General features: G+C 38.3%; 1 protein-coding gene across 1 annotated transcript in view; it reads left to right on the plus strand.

Annotated features, from left to right (window-relative positions):
• Nucleotides 1-543: 543 nt before the first annotated feature.
• Nucleotides 544-12261, plus strand: part of TRAF3IP1 (TNF receptor-associated factor 3 interacting protein 1) — a gene marked incomplete at its 5' end in the record, with an annotated part of 44308 nt that continues 32590 nt past the window's right edge. The window contains 5 exons of the mRNA XM_010292691.1: nt 544-612; nt 4914-5075; nt 7001-7141; nt 7294-7764; nt 8972-9049. Coding sequence (XP_010290993.1) covers nt 544-612; nt 4914-5075; nt 7001-7141; nt 7294-7764; nt 8972-9049 — 921 coding nt within the window. The remainder of the gene's footprint in view (nt 613-4913; nt 5076-7000; nt 7142-7293; nt 7765-8971; nt 9050-12261) is intronic.

Here is a 12261-nt window from a genome sequence, read left to right on the forward strand (position 1 = left end):
AAACCTCGGGGTTTTAGGGTAATGAGTAAATCTGAGGGGTTTGTAGGGTGATTAAGACCAGACGAGGGAGTCTGACTCTTTTCTTTAGTCTGCTGTGCGTTTGGTCTTTAGTGAAACCTGCTAGTAGCTTATTTTTCCATCTCCCGTTAAAGAAACCCCAACACTCAGTTTTTTTACACACACTGAGCTGCTACTTTTATATATAGTCACGTGTAAAGCAGTCAATAAGGGAATAACGCAGAGCCGCGTTTAAAATGCATATGCTGGTGTTTACGTTGTGAATCTTCCGGATTCACCAGCCATCAAGGTTATAGATGGAATTGAATAGATAGGGAGGCCTGAGCCGTAAGGAAGAATTAAGTTTTGTCGTTCCAGAGCATGTTCAGAGACAACGGACCTCTGAACCTGCTCTAGAAGTAGTTCTAAACAAGGTATCACCTCTGAAAGCGGATAAGGCCAACATATTTCCTATTGCCACATGAGCTTTACTGACCAGAGGCCTTCAAGTGTTCTTAACTTACTCCTTTTTCTTCTGTTTTAAAGGTAATTAGAGTGACAGGTTTTATGAAAGGGCTGTACACGGATTTTGAATTGAGATCAGATAATGTTAAGGTGGGTATGAAACTTCCTTATTTATTTAGCTTTACTATTAGTATTTTTTGAAACTTGCTACAAGGTACTTTTGGTCTTTTCTGCGTTCAGCGTCAAGGACCTGTCTTTAGTTTTGTGAAGAAATTGTAAAAAGGTGTTGCCTTTTGTTGGTTATATTAAGCAACACATGGGGTGAACACCTACAGATTGCACACAAACAAGCTGGCGTGTGTAAAGAACTAATTCTCTACAGATTTCAAAACAGTGAGGGTTAATCTGTGACCAGCTCTAGGTTTCCAAAATACTGTTGTATTACAGAAGAGAATAATCATTTTGTGTCAAGATTGCCTTGAAGTAGTTAAGCACTGTTAATAATCACAAACGCTAGAAATCCACGTACAGCTTTTTAAAGAGTCTTGTGGTCTCAGAGTGGAATGTATGGATGTACAGTTTAATACTTATTGCTTTATATATGTGTGTGTATACCCGCATACATTTATATCCACACTGTATACATATATACAGTAAATAATCTTCCTTAATATCTTAGGACTTGCCAAGGCATTTGTCTAGTAAGTGTATTCCACAATAGGTTTACTACAGTGTACAAATGGCTAATTACTGAAAGAGGAGGTTAAAATGCTATTACTGAAAAATGCTTTTCTTAAGTACAAGGGTAACTTTAGCCTCTGTTTGCCGCTCTTCTATTGTCTCCCTCTTTGCTGAGCTGATGCTGATTTCAGCTACTGACTCGATTGGAAACTTTGGTTGCTTATTCATGGCCAATAACGCAGTGTTTGTGTGTTGCTAGTTACAGCTACATCCTTGGTGATTGTTTGACATAGCAACTGAAAGTATGAGGTCTATGAGCCTGTCTTGTCACCCATACAGTCAATTGTATGGATGCTTTATGCACTTGCAGCTAATTATTGATCTGATACGTACATTTGTTTCTGTCACTGTCCTTGTTGTTGGGATAACTAAAATACAAATTAGTTATGCAATGGATTGTTGTCTTTGTTGGTACTGCCCCTGCTGAAGCTTGTCAACAGTTTCTGTGATGAAGAGTATCTTAGCCTGTGCTGCCTCGTCTTGGGAGAGCACCATGCATTTTATTTCTGGATTGAAAAAGCAGATTTCTTAGCAGCTCCTGAGTAGGTCTTTGTTTGTAGCTGCAATACACCTCTTCTACAAGGCTTGTGTGAAGTTGCACCAATCTTGAGTACCTCTCTGAGAATTTCTTTGACAGTCCATGGATCATGGTTTTCAAAAGTTCAAGCAGAGGAGATCAAAATGCAGTAGTGTGGGGCAAAATGTCTCTAGCTTGTCTTCCTCTTTTCAAAAATCGGTCAGGAGAAAGACTTGGCTCTCCCAGGATGCTTCCTTACTGTGATTTCTGTTGGAGTTGTAGAAAATCAGGAGGTTATTCTTTACGCAGAGACCAAAACTATCTGCTAGAGTTTGAGAGCAGCAGCCAGAGTCCATGTTGTGAATAGCTGTATACATTTCTATGCAAGGGTGATCTGTTTTATGTAACTCTGGGAAATGATACTCATCTGGTGTGATGATCTGGCAGTAGATGCACAGACCTGGAATGGGCAGGATGCTTTCAGGAAAAAAAAAAAAAAAGGTTTGTACACACTCTGAAATAGTCCCAGTGCTGTAGTCCACAGTCTGCTTGCTGGGGGCTGGGAAAAATTGGCTGTTGCTCTTTGGAAGCTGGCCCTGCAGTGCTGTTGGGGATCACTAGGTGCATAGACTGAAGTTAGGAAAGCCCAAAGCCCGTGGTCCAGCCTCTGTGGTGGCTGGGGCTGGCTCCCAGCCTGGACGTCCCCATACATGTTACACAGCGTCATGCACACATACATGCAGCAACTGCTTTCCTGTCTAGTTTCAACTCACCTCCCCTACCTGGACATATCAGTGAGGCCCTGAAGTCCCCACTGTTTCTTCTGTGCTACCTTTTATGTCTCCACTGTTAGGATAATACCTGCTGCTTGGATAGCTGGTCCCTTCCTCCCGCATAGAAAGGTGCAGGAGGCAGGCTGGAGGCAACCCACGAGCCAAATGTCGCCTGCAGAACATGCACGTGGACCTCACTGAGTTCTAGATTGTTTCAGGGATGGATAGTCATAGCAATAAATTGGAGGCAGATGTAAGGGGAATTTAAAGCATGAGGATTCCTTAATTGTTGGGACCGCTCTGAAATAAATACACCTCTTCTACCAGCTACGCTGGACGATATTGCTATCTGTGTGTTTATCAGAAAGGTTCATCTTATTAGGTCTAGTAAAAAGTTGTTCTTTTATAAATGGAAACATTGGTTATCAGGCTTGCTCTTTTAATCTTTCAGATCAGCTTTATATATACATGCACACACAAAAAGTCTTAATACTTATATATGTACAAAGTCCTACAACTTGAAATAGGGGAGATACCTTTCTTGAAATCTACCCAATAAAGAATATTTTATTAAGCTCTCAGCACTGTTTCAGATGCTTGTTTCTATTTTGGTAGAATTTTATTTACTGATGCAGGTGGGAGCTGTAGATTTCTCTTTGGGTTCATGAGGATTTTTTATGTGAACAGAACACACTGATAACGTAACTGCTGAAATTGATGAGGACGTAGGAGAAAATTTTGGATCTTTATTTGAAAACTTGTTTGGTTTAGAAGAGTGTCCTGTCCCCTTCCCTAAATTAATAGATTGCATATGTCCTTGGAAGGTTGGACAACTATTTTAATAGAAGAAGGTTACAGCATTTCCTTCCTTTCCTTTTTTTATTTTTGAATGCAGGGAGCACTGGTGAGGGTGAAGTGCTCCTGATGTTAATGGAGACAATCTGAAAATCCCAGTTATGTGGCAGTTGTTTGTTTTAATCCTTTTGGAAGAGTCAAAGACGGAGACTCTGGAGACTGTCTTCCCACGCGTTTAACTATCACTTACGTGCTTGCAGCAGAACTCAGTTCTTGTTTATGAAAAGTGGCTCTGGGACTTGAGATAACACATGAACAGCTCTGTTAAGCTCCAATGCCACAAGGATAGCTAGTGCTACCAAATGGCCTGTAAAGAGTGTTGGTCTTGCTCAGCTGAGGAAATACTGGCTTCTGTTGCCTTCCTCTGTATCGGTACATCTGTCAAATTAGATCCAGGTCATTCTGGATCTGTGCACCTGAGCTAGTCAGGCTGTAAGTGCAGTGCAAAATCAGGTGTTTTGCTGGATAACTACAACTGCTCCTTTTCTGAATTAACCGAAATAGCAGAGGTCTGCTTTTCAGCTATCAGTTTGAATGCTGTCGTTTATATTCTTTTGAACCGATGCCTATTAAAACACGCATACCGAATTCTTCTCACATGGGTTTACTTTTTAACAGGCTAGTAAAATACTTTCTTTATCTCCACTCATGACTGTAAAGGATGAGTGAGTAGACTTCTGTGCCGGGCCTGGTAAATATTCCTTGAATTTTATTATGTTTTATTAATAAAAAACTTTTTTTTGCCCTCTGAGTATTCTGCAGCTGCAGAGACTTCACACAATGATTTCATCCTCTGGGCCAGGAACCCTCCAATAAAATTTTACTTGATAGGGGTTGGTTTATTTTGTCTTTTTTTTTTTTTCTTATGATTTTGCATAATCATCAAAAGCCATCATCTCTACTGAAGGGCACTTGGGGAAAGTTGTTTGTAAAGTATAATTATAAAACTAAAACACATCTGGTAATTGCAGAGATAAAAATATGTTCCTGTATCCCTTTCCCACCATGTTTCGTATGTTTTCTTTACTCACTGTTAAGTCTGGTTTGTAAAGTATGCGTACAAGCATGTAAGTGCCATGACTTTGTGACTTCTATGCTGAAAAATACTCAGGGCAAGAACTGTCCTTCTGAGCAGTATCTGCTGTTAACAGTCCTGTTATAGCTCTTTAGTGATCCTTTTGGTAATACTTGCAGTCATTTCCTAAACAAAACTTTATCTTCTTTAACATGTAATGCTTGAAAATAGAGTGCCAAGGGTCTTATAGCGGTCTTAAAATGCACTGGAGCTAAATGATAAACATATTTAAAAAGATAAAGTTATATTTTCACTTTGGCCATTCCAGTTCAATGTTCATCCATTATCAAAACTGTAATTTCTTAATCAGAAATAAATAGATAACTATAAATAAGGGCAGCCCTCTTCCCTGACCTTACAAACAACGTGCTGCTCTTGTTGTACCAATGCTTTTTGCAACTGTTCTTCTCATCAGAATTTTTCTATTCTTTAGGTGGTGTGTGGAATTATTTTGGAGTCTCAGTATTATTCTTAATTACTCTTTTACCAGGATAAAGATGCCAAAATCAGCTTCCTTCAGAAGGCAATTGATGCTGTTGTAATGGTGACAGGGGAGCCACTGTCAATAAAACCAGCGCGTGTTGTGGCTGGACACGAACCTGAAAAAACCAATGAATTTCTTCAAGCAATTGGGAAGTGTTGCTTAAATAAAGTATGACATTACTATATATATTTTATACACATAGTGATAGATTATCAGAGCTTGTTTGTAAGAGGCATTATTGACACTCGTCTGCTATTTTTAATTACACAAGATACATGTTGGGTCACCATTTAGAATAATAGCAACAGATAGATGGTATATGTTCCTAAGCAGAGTTTGAGCCAGGTCCCCATTCAAATACATTCTGGGTATTTTAGTGCTTTTAATGTATACTGTTTTTTATTTTTCGCCTTATTCATTGGTCATTTAATAACATTTATTAAGTTTGAAGAACAATATAAAGCTTCAGAACTTATAAAACTTTGGGATGCAGACACATTAATTATATGACCAGGTGCTACCACCTTTTACTTTATTTCCTTTAAAATTTCAGTCAAATATCTAATTCTGTAATGAAAGTAATTTTTCCAATTTATTGCTTCTTTCTTTCTTTTACTTTTTTGAATATGGAAAAGTAGCAAAAGAGGAATTTGATAATCTGTTAAAAATAACTTTGGGGCAATTCTTAAAGTAATTGTTACATTCTTAAAATAATTATTGCATTCTTAAAGTAATTGTTGCATTAAAAGTAATGGGGATCCTTTGTAGGTGTCAGATTTTTGAAACACAAAGGTGTCATCTGAACCCCTTCAATTAATGAGTGTGAAGAAATTGTGTATAACTAGCTGTGAAATACTACAGTGTTTACAGGCTGTCTGCAAGTTTAGTTTGGATTATCTTTGTCTGATAATCTACTAATTTAAGTTTATGTTATTTTGTTTTCATTAGCTGAGTGCTATAAGTTGCTGCTTTATGAATTGCTAGAGATCAGGATGGGGGAAGTTGATAAACATATGTACAGAGACTGGACGAGTTTGAAAATGTGCTTGATGGAACAGCTTTGTAGAGCGTCGTGATGACATGTAATATCCAGAGGATATAGTCTGCCTGTTTGAGCTAAGATAATTAGCCCCTTGGCTTTTATTGTGAAACATAAGCTTGATGTGCATTGGGAGAAAGATTTCCTTCAGTCTCTAGCTTGATACTTTTAGTGCTGAGCTCAGCACACTTCTTGGAGTTACGTAGTTCAGGCAAGTGTTGCTAATGTGCAGAAGTTAGTGTCCAAATGTGAAAACCCACAAAAATTCATAGTTTTGCATTTACAAACCAGGAGAAAATCAGGAGTCAACCTCTAGGGCAATATCAGTTATAGTAATCTAAAAGCTGTTCCCGTTTCAGGAAGAATTCCCCAGCAATGAAAAAAAGATTTTTTTTTTTTTTTTTTTTTTTTTTTCTGTTAAAGTAGTCAAACTCTTTGCCACTTGGACATGAAAACATGACATTAACTTGCTGTCTTAAATGGTGAAATTAGTGACTGCTTGTCATCTTAACAACTGAACTAGATGCAGAAGCTTTTTAAACACTGTAACTGCAGCTTGTTGAAAGTCATTCTTAATGAACTTTTCTTCAGTGACTGTTTGCTGACTGAGCAAGTGTTAGGTGCAAGTGGAGCAGCCTAAAAGCAGATGCAGATACAATACAGTGTGGTTTTAAAAGTGTTTAACCAATCTAGCAGTTGTGGTGTAAGTATTTGACAGTCATTTATCTTATTATCATTTTGAAAAATATTTTGGTTGTTGCAATGAGAATTGTTATTGTACTATAATACATAAAAAGCACCATATATTTATATAGCTCTGGCACATATAATCGAATTATTACAAGAATTACAAGGGGATGTTTGACACAAAAAAGCATTTTTACTCCTGTGAAAGAATGTTTCTGGAAGAGCAGAAATAGAAGCTTTATATACCGCCCCGCTCCCAATCTGCCCTCCCCCCAACAAGTCATGTTGATTACATGTTGATAAGAAGAAAGGAGATATTTAATAAAATAATTTACTCATTTCAATTATGTTTTTCTATTCCTTGCAGCTGTCCAGCGATGTTGCTGTAAAAAGGATATTAGCTGGGGAAAGAGCTGATGCTAAAGGGAAACCTCCGTCCTCTAGATCTCGAGATAAGGAAAGCAGAGAATCCAAAACAGAAGAACAGAAAAGCCATAGGGATAAAGAGGTAGGCATTTGCAACTTTTGTGGGGTACAGGGGCTAATGCTCTTTATGGTGGGGTGTTTTTTTTTAGCTTGCATTTTTGTCTGTGGAAAGTAACTGCGTGGTAGAGTTGCCGTGTATTTGAGTTAATCTTCGGTTTTTACTTTCTCTTTTAGGGTAGAAGAGAGACTGAAATTAAAGACAGAAGCTCAAGCAGAGACAGAAAACCCAAAGGAGATTTGAAAGAGAGTGAAGAAAGAGAAAAAGAAAGTGATAAACAGAATGATAATAAAGAAAGGCACAAAGACCCTGAAAGAGACACTTTTAAGGAAGGAGAAAAACAAGAAAGGGAAAGAAACAAAAGCGGAACAACCAAGCAAGAAAGAGAAACAGAAAAAAACAAGGGAAAAGGAGACATAGAACAAGAAGATGATCTCGAGCGTGATAAAGGACAGGAAAGAGAGAAAAAAAGTGAAGGAGGAAGAGAAAAGGACAGCCTGAAAGGAAGAGACAAAGATAAGGCTAGGGACAGAGAACGAGAGAAAGACAGAGATAGAGGAAAAGATCGCGAAAGAGATAGACAAAGGAACAGAGAAAAAGATGGGGAGCATTTAAGAGAACATGGAAAAGATAAAGCAGAGAAGAAGGTAATTGAAATCTCACTTCTGAGAACATGACTTTTGGCGTGCTGTGGTAGGGACTGAACACTTGTTATAATGACCTTGCATGTTTGCGTTCTCTACAATTAAGTACTTTCTGTAACACCAATTAATGAAATGAAAGTGTCGGTGTGGATTTGATCTGGTAAGAGTGTGACTGAGGCCATGTGTGTAACTTCATGTCTCTGTCATGATACATCTTGACTTGAGCCATTGGACTCATCTGACTGTGCTTCCTGAACTGTTAATAAGCAGTTTATTTTCTGAACTCTGCATGTCTAAATTCTCCTGATCGCATTACATTATGTTTGGCAGAAGGGGGTGGCAGTGGCTGTTGGAACTGTGTACTTCTATCGTACTTCTAGCCTCGTATCTCTTCCCAGTAATGCATGCTGTTATTGCAGCCATAGCCAGTTTTTGGGGAAGACGGGGCTGGAGAGAGTTCTTTTGGGCCATAACTAGTCATTAATATCTCTCTTGAGCTTACTACTTCTGTAACGGGACACACAGGATGCAGTTGTACATTTGTATTTTTTAAATCTGGCTTTCTGAGTAAGCTGCTTGCTTCCACCTTGATTTTTTTTTTTTTTTTCCCCCCCCGCTTGACACAACTGTTGGGAAACCCATCTAGGTTCTTGCAAGGGTGCTGTATTTGCAGTGGACTCTGCACATCATGTCACGTCTTTGAGAAGGGACACATCCACCCTTTCCCCATACTTCAGACCTCTCAGTGTAAAGTCCTAAACTGTCTTAAGAGCCACCTCTTCATTGCCCTTCATTTTGTTGTCCTTTTTATCTTCTCCCTTCCTTCTCTGAATATTTCCTGTTCTTCTTTTCTGTTCTGTTGCATGCTGGTTCATGGTAGAAATTTGGGATTGATGGGCATCGAAGGTGCTTCTGTTAGGGGGTAGTTTAATTTTGTTAGATGTGAGAAAGCACTTCTGTCAGTACCTGTCTGCTGGCCTTAAGGATTCTTACCTTCCTGGTGTTATTCAGAAAGAACAATGTTTAACTGTCGATTTTGCTCTGTTAGTCTCCTATGCAGGGGAGGCAAGGTAAAGAGGGCAGGTAAATGGATAATAATACAGTTGTAATGTGCTAAGCTCTACTCTATACTCATTTTCCGTTTCACGTTATTCAGGTAAGTAGCTCGCTTCTCAGCTCGCTGAATCTAAAGCAATTAATTTCTTTTCAGTCTGCAGATTCTGAGGAATCCATGCTCAGAAAAATGCAGAGGCCCACTAAAGACATCAAGTGCCAGCCAGATAATGAGGTTAGTACAGAACATCTGGGAAAGTGAATATTGAAAGTGTTGCATTTTAGAAAGATCTGTGAGTCTGCATGAAAACAATGTAGTATTGAAAGGTACGTAGATGACAAGTTTTTAGGGCTGTAAAAAAGATGCTTCTCTGTGTTTTGGTGTTTTTTGTTTGTTTGTTTGTTTGTTCTTAAGTTGCTCTGAACTTGGACAAAAAAAAGTCTATTTAGTTTATTTCACTTTCCATTTTATTTCTGTGTATTGATACGTAGGTTGCTTCAGAAAAAACATTTATTTGTTCAAAGTTTTCCGTAGTTTTCTGTTTATTCCTCTGAATCTTTCCAGGAAAGCTGTTAGGTTGTTGGTGTTTTTTTGTACTTTAATAGAAGTTGCTGTTTTGGAAAGAAAATGAGTCCAATGTTGTGTCTGGGCCTGTGTTTGCAGCTGGATGATGGTAGGGCAAAATAGCCACTCACTGATTGCCTCTGAACAGTAGCCGTTGCTTGTGATACCATTGTGTCTGCATCTGCTGCTTCTTGATGACCTGAGGCAATTTGGGGAATTATGGAGCCATATGGCTAAATGTTTAAAGAGTGAGACTTCAATATATTAACTTAAAGCAGCTCAGGCTAGGAAAAAAATAGGCAGGATCCCAAGTCTAGCAAGAGTCTCTGTTGAGAGTCTATGGGCCACTGACATCATTGTGTCTTCTACATGAGATGACAAATTTATAGCTATTCTTTGACTGAAATCCAACCAAACTTTTTAAATTATTGGCACTTGGATGGAGAGCTTATAAAATAGTTTTTAGCCTGAAGCAAATGTTCATAGCCAAGTTAAACTTCCTGCAAATTGGGTCTCTAATGGAAATTCTGAGCCTCATCCCAAACTATCGTAGTGCTCTTGGGCACCACAATAATACACTGGGGCAGTAAAGTTTCATTTCCCGTCTTAAGTGCTTTTGGGACTGATTCCAAGGCATGTGGGTTTATTACCTTAAATCTAGATGACATGCTTTTCCTCTACTTGCTTGCGTAACAGTAGACGCTGCTTAGTTTTTAGGTGATGAAAACACACACTTTAGACCAGTGAATGACAAATGGTCATCATCTTAAGTCTGTGGAAGAAAGGAATGAAATGAAAATATTCCCAATGAATTTTTAGAGCTGAAGAGCTAAGATAGCTGCACAAAGTGATTTAGAGGAAATTCCAGCGTGAAATGAATTCTAAAGGACTGGATTTGATCATCTTGTCCTCAGAGTAGTTTTGCAGCAGGGTATTGCCCTTATTTCCAGGGATTTACTCTGATTTAAACTACTGTAAGTCCATTTATGTCACGTGGCAGTGAAACACGTGTATTAAAAAGGGAAACAGTTAATGTCTTTATACACATGAAGAGTATTGACTCATAGTTTGTAGTCTCTGCTGCATAATTAATAAATCTTCAGCACCTAACTTTTAGCTTTTTGTAAATATAATACAAGTGAAACAATTTGAAGCAGCCCCTCTCAAGCAATGGTTGATATGCCAGTACCTAACATGTCACCCACTCTCTTCTGCCCTGAGGATTAACCTCTTCTTTTCTGGCTTGCTTGTCATGCTGATTTACCCAGTTGCCTTGGCTCCTAGTCCTGCTCTCTTTATCCTCACGCTCCTAGCCACGGCTTCTCTTTCTTTCCAAGCTTAGTCTTATGTGGCTTCCTGGTGTTATGAGCTATTTGTCTTCCACTTGATTTTCATTTTGTTTCTTCCCTATTTGAATTAGGCCCTTTCTTCAGACACTCTGCTTGGCAGCATAAGAACATGGAAACAGTGGAGGAAGGAAAAGCAGTGGGGAAATGGGAACTTTTATTTCACTTGAAATGTCTGTGGAATTTCAGGCTGAATGGCTTCTGTGCTGCATTTACTTTAGAAAACAAATTAATTTTTATATTTTTTTTTTTTAAAATATATTCTACATGTGCCACAAAGCTATCACTTAAAGCTTAGTTTCTGGCTTTGCTCCTATGAGATTAGGAGTCTACATAAGATTCTAAATGTATTCATGTATGTCTTAATTTTTCTTGCTGCTAATTATCAGAGGCAAGCTTTAAAAAGCTACTTATATTTTGACAGGTTGACTTTTTTTTAAAAAAAAAGTATTTTTCTGGTGCTAAAGAAACTCTGTATACTAGTCATGTAATAGTCATCACATGAGTATCTATAATTTTCTGGAACTAAAAGAAAGCAAACATGAGTAGGAGTTAAGAAGAGACATTTGGCTAACACATGGCAATCAGAAGACGACTATTTGCTGCTTCAAGGCTAGCTGTTGCATACCACACTGTTTGTGATCAGAGCAAGTTGAGTTGTATTCTGTTAGCTCTCAGTCCATCTCAGGTAAAAGTCTTGTATAAAAGGGCCGCTCCGTAGCATGACTGATTGACCTTCTAAATAATAAGGATAACTTTGTGTTTTGACAAAAGGTGATTGAGGTTGTAGAGCTTCTGAGCGTATGGTGCTGTTTATCTGAAAGTGGCTGCAGAACAGGTATGTCATTTACCCCTAAGGCCAAACACGTTGGAAAAGTCTCTTCCATTTTACAGATGGCTGCGGAAACTCTTGGCTAAAGCTTTTTGTAATATCCTGTCACTTCTGGCCACTTCTGTAATGACTTTTATTTTTGCCCTACAAACTGTATTGCTCTGGAACTGGTCACTTGAACCAGCCTCTAAGTCATATCTAATGAACTTCTATTTCTGTTGGAACTCATCTCGACTATATAATGAAACAACTACAGAATGAAAAAAAGGCGTAACTGCCCTAGGAACAGCAGAGAGAATTGTTCCATGGAAATCTGCTGGACATGGCTGAAATATTTTTGTTCTGGTGCTGTGAATGACCCTCTCTTTTTGGTGTCAGTTATTCATAACTGGCTCATGTAATAGAAATCCATCATTAGAACTTAGGTTTTAAAAAGCATGATTTTTCTAATAGTTCTTTTTGCATTTGAAAGGTTTTAATTGGCAGAAGCTACCATCTATAGAACACCACCTTGGGAGCCTTCATTTGAGGAGAACCTAACTGATCGCTATTTTCCTAAAAAGTTTTATCACCACAGCAGTCAAAGTGACCTTAGCAAATAGAGATCTTTCCTTGTTGCTGTTGCACACTAATAAATTATGCCTGTTAATAATGATAACTGTTTTAGGAATAAATACTGGGAATAAAGACAATTTGAGGGAAAG

The sequence above is a fragment of the Phaethon lepturus genome, unplaced genomic scaffold (genome assembly GCF_000687285.1).
Source record: "Phaethon lepturus isolate BGI_N335 unplaced genomic scaffold, ASM68728v1 scaffold18748, whole genome shotgun sequence".
In the NCBI taxonomy this organism is placed as follows: Eukaryota; Metazoa; Chordata; class Aves; order Phaethontiformes; family Phaethontidae; genus Phaethon; species Phaethon lepturus.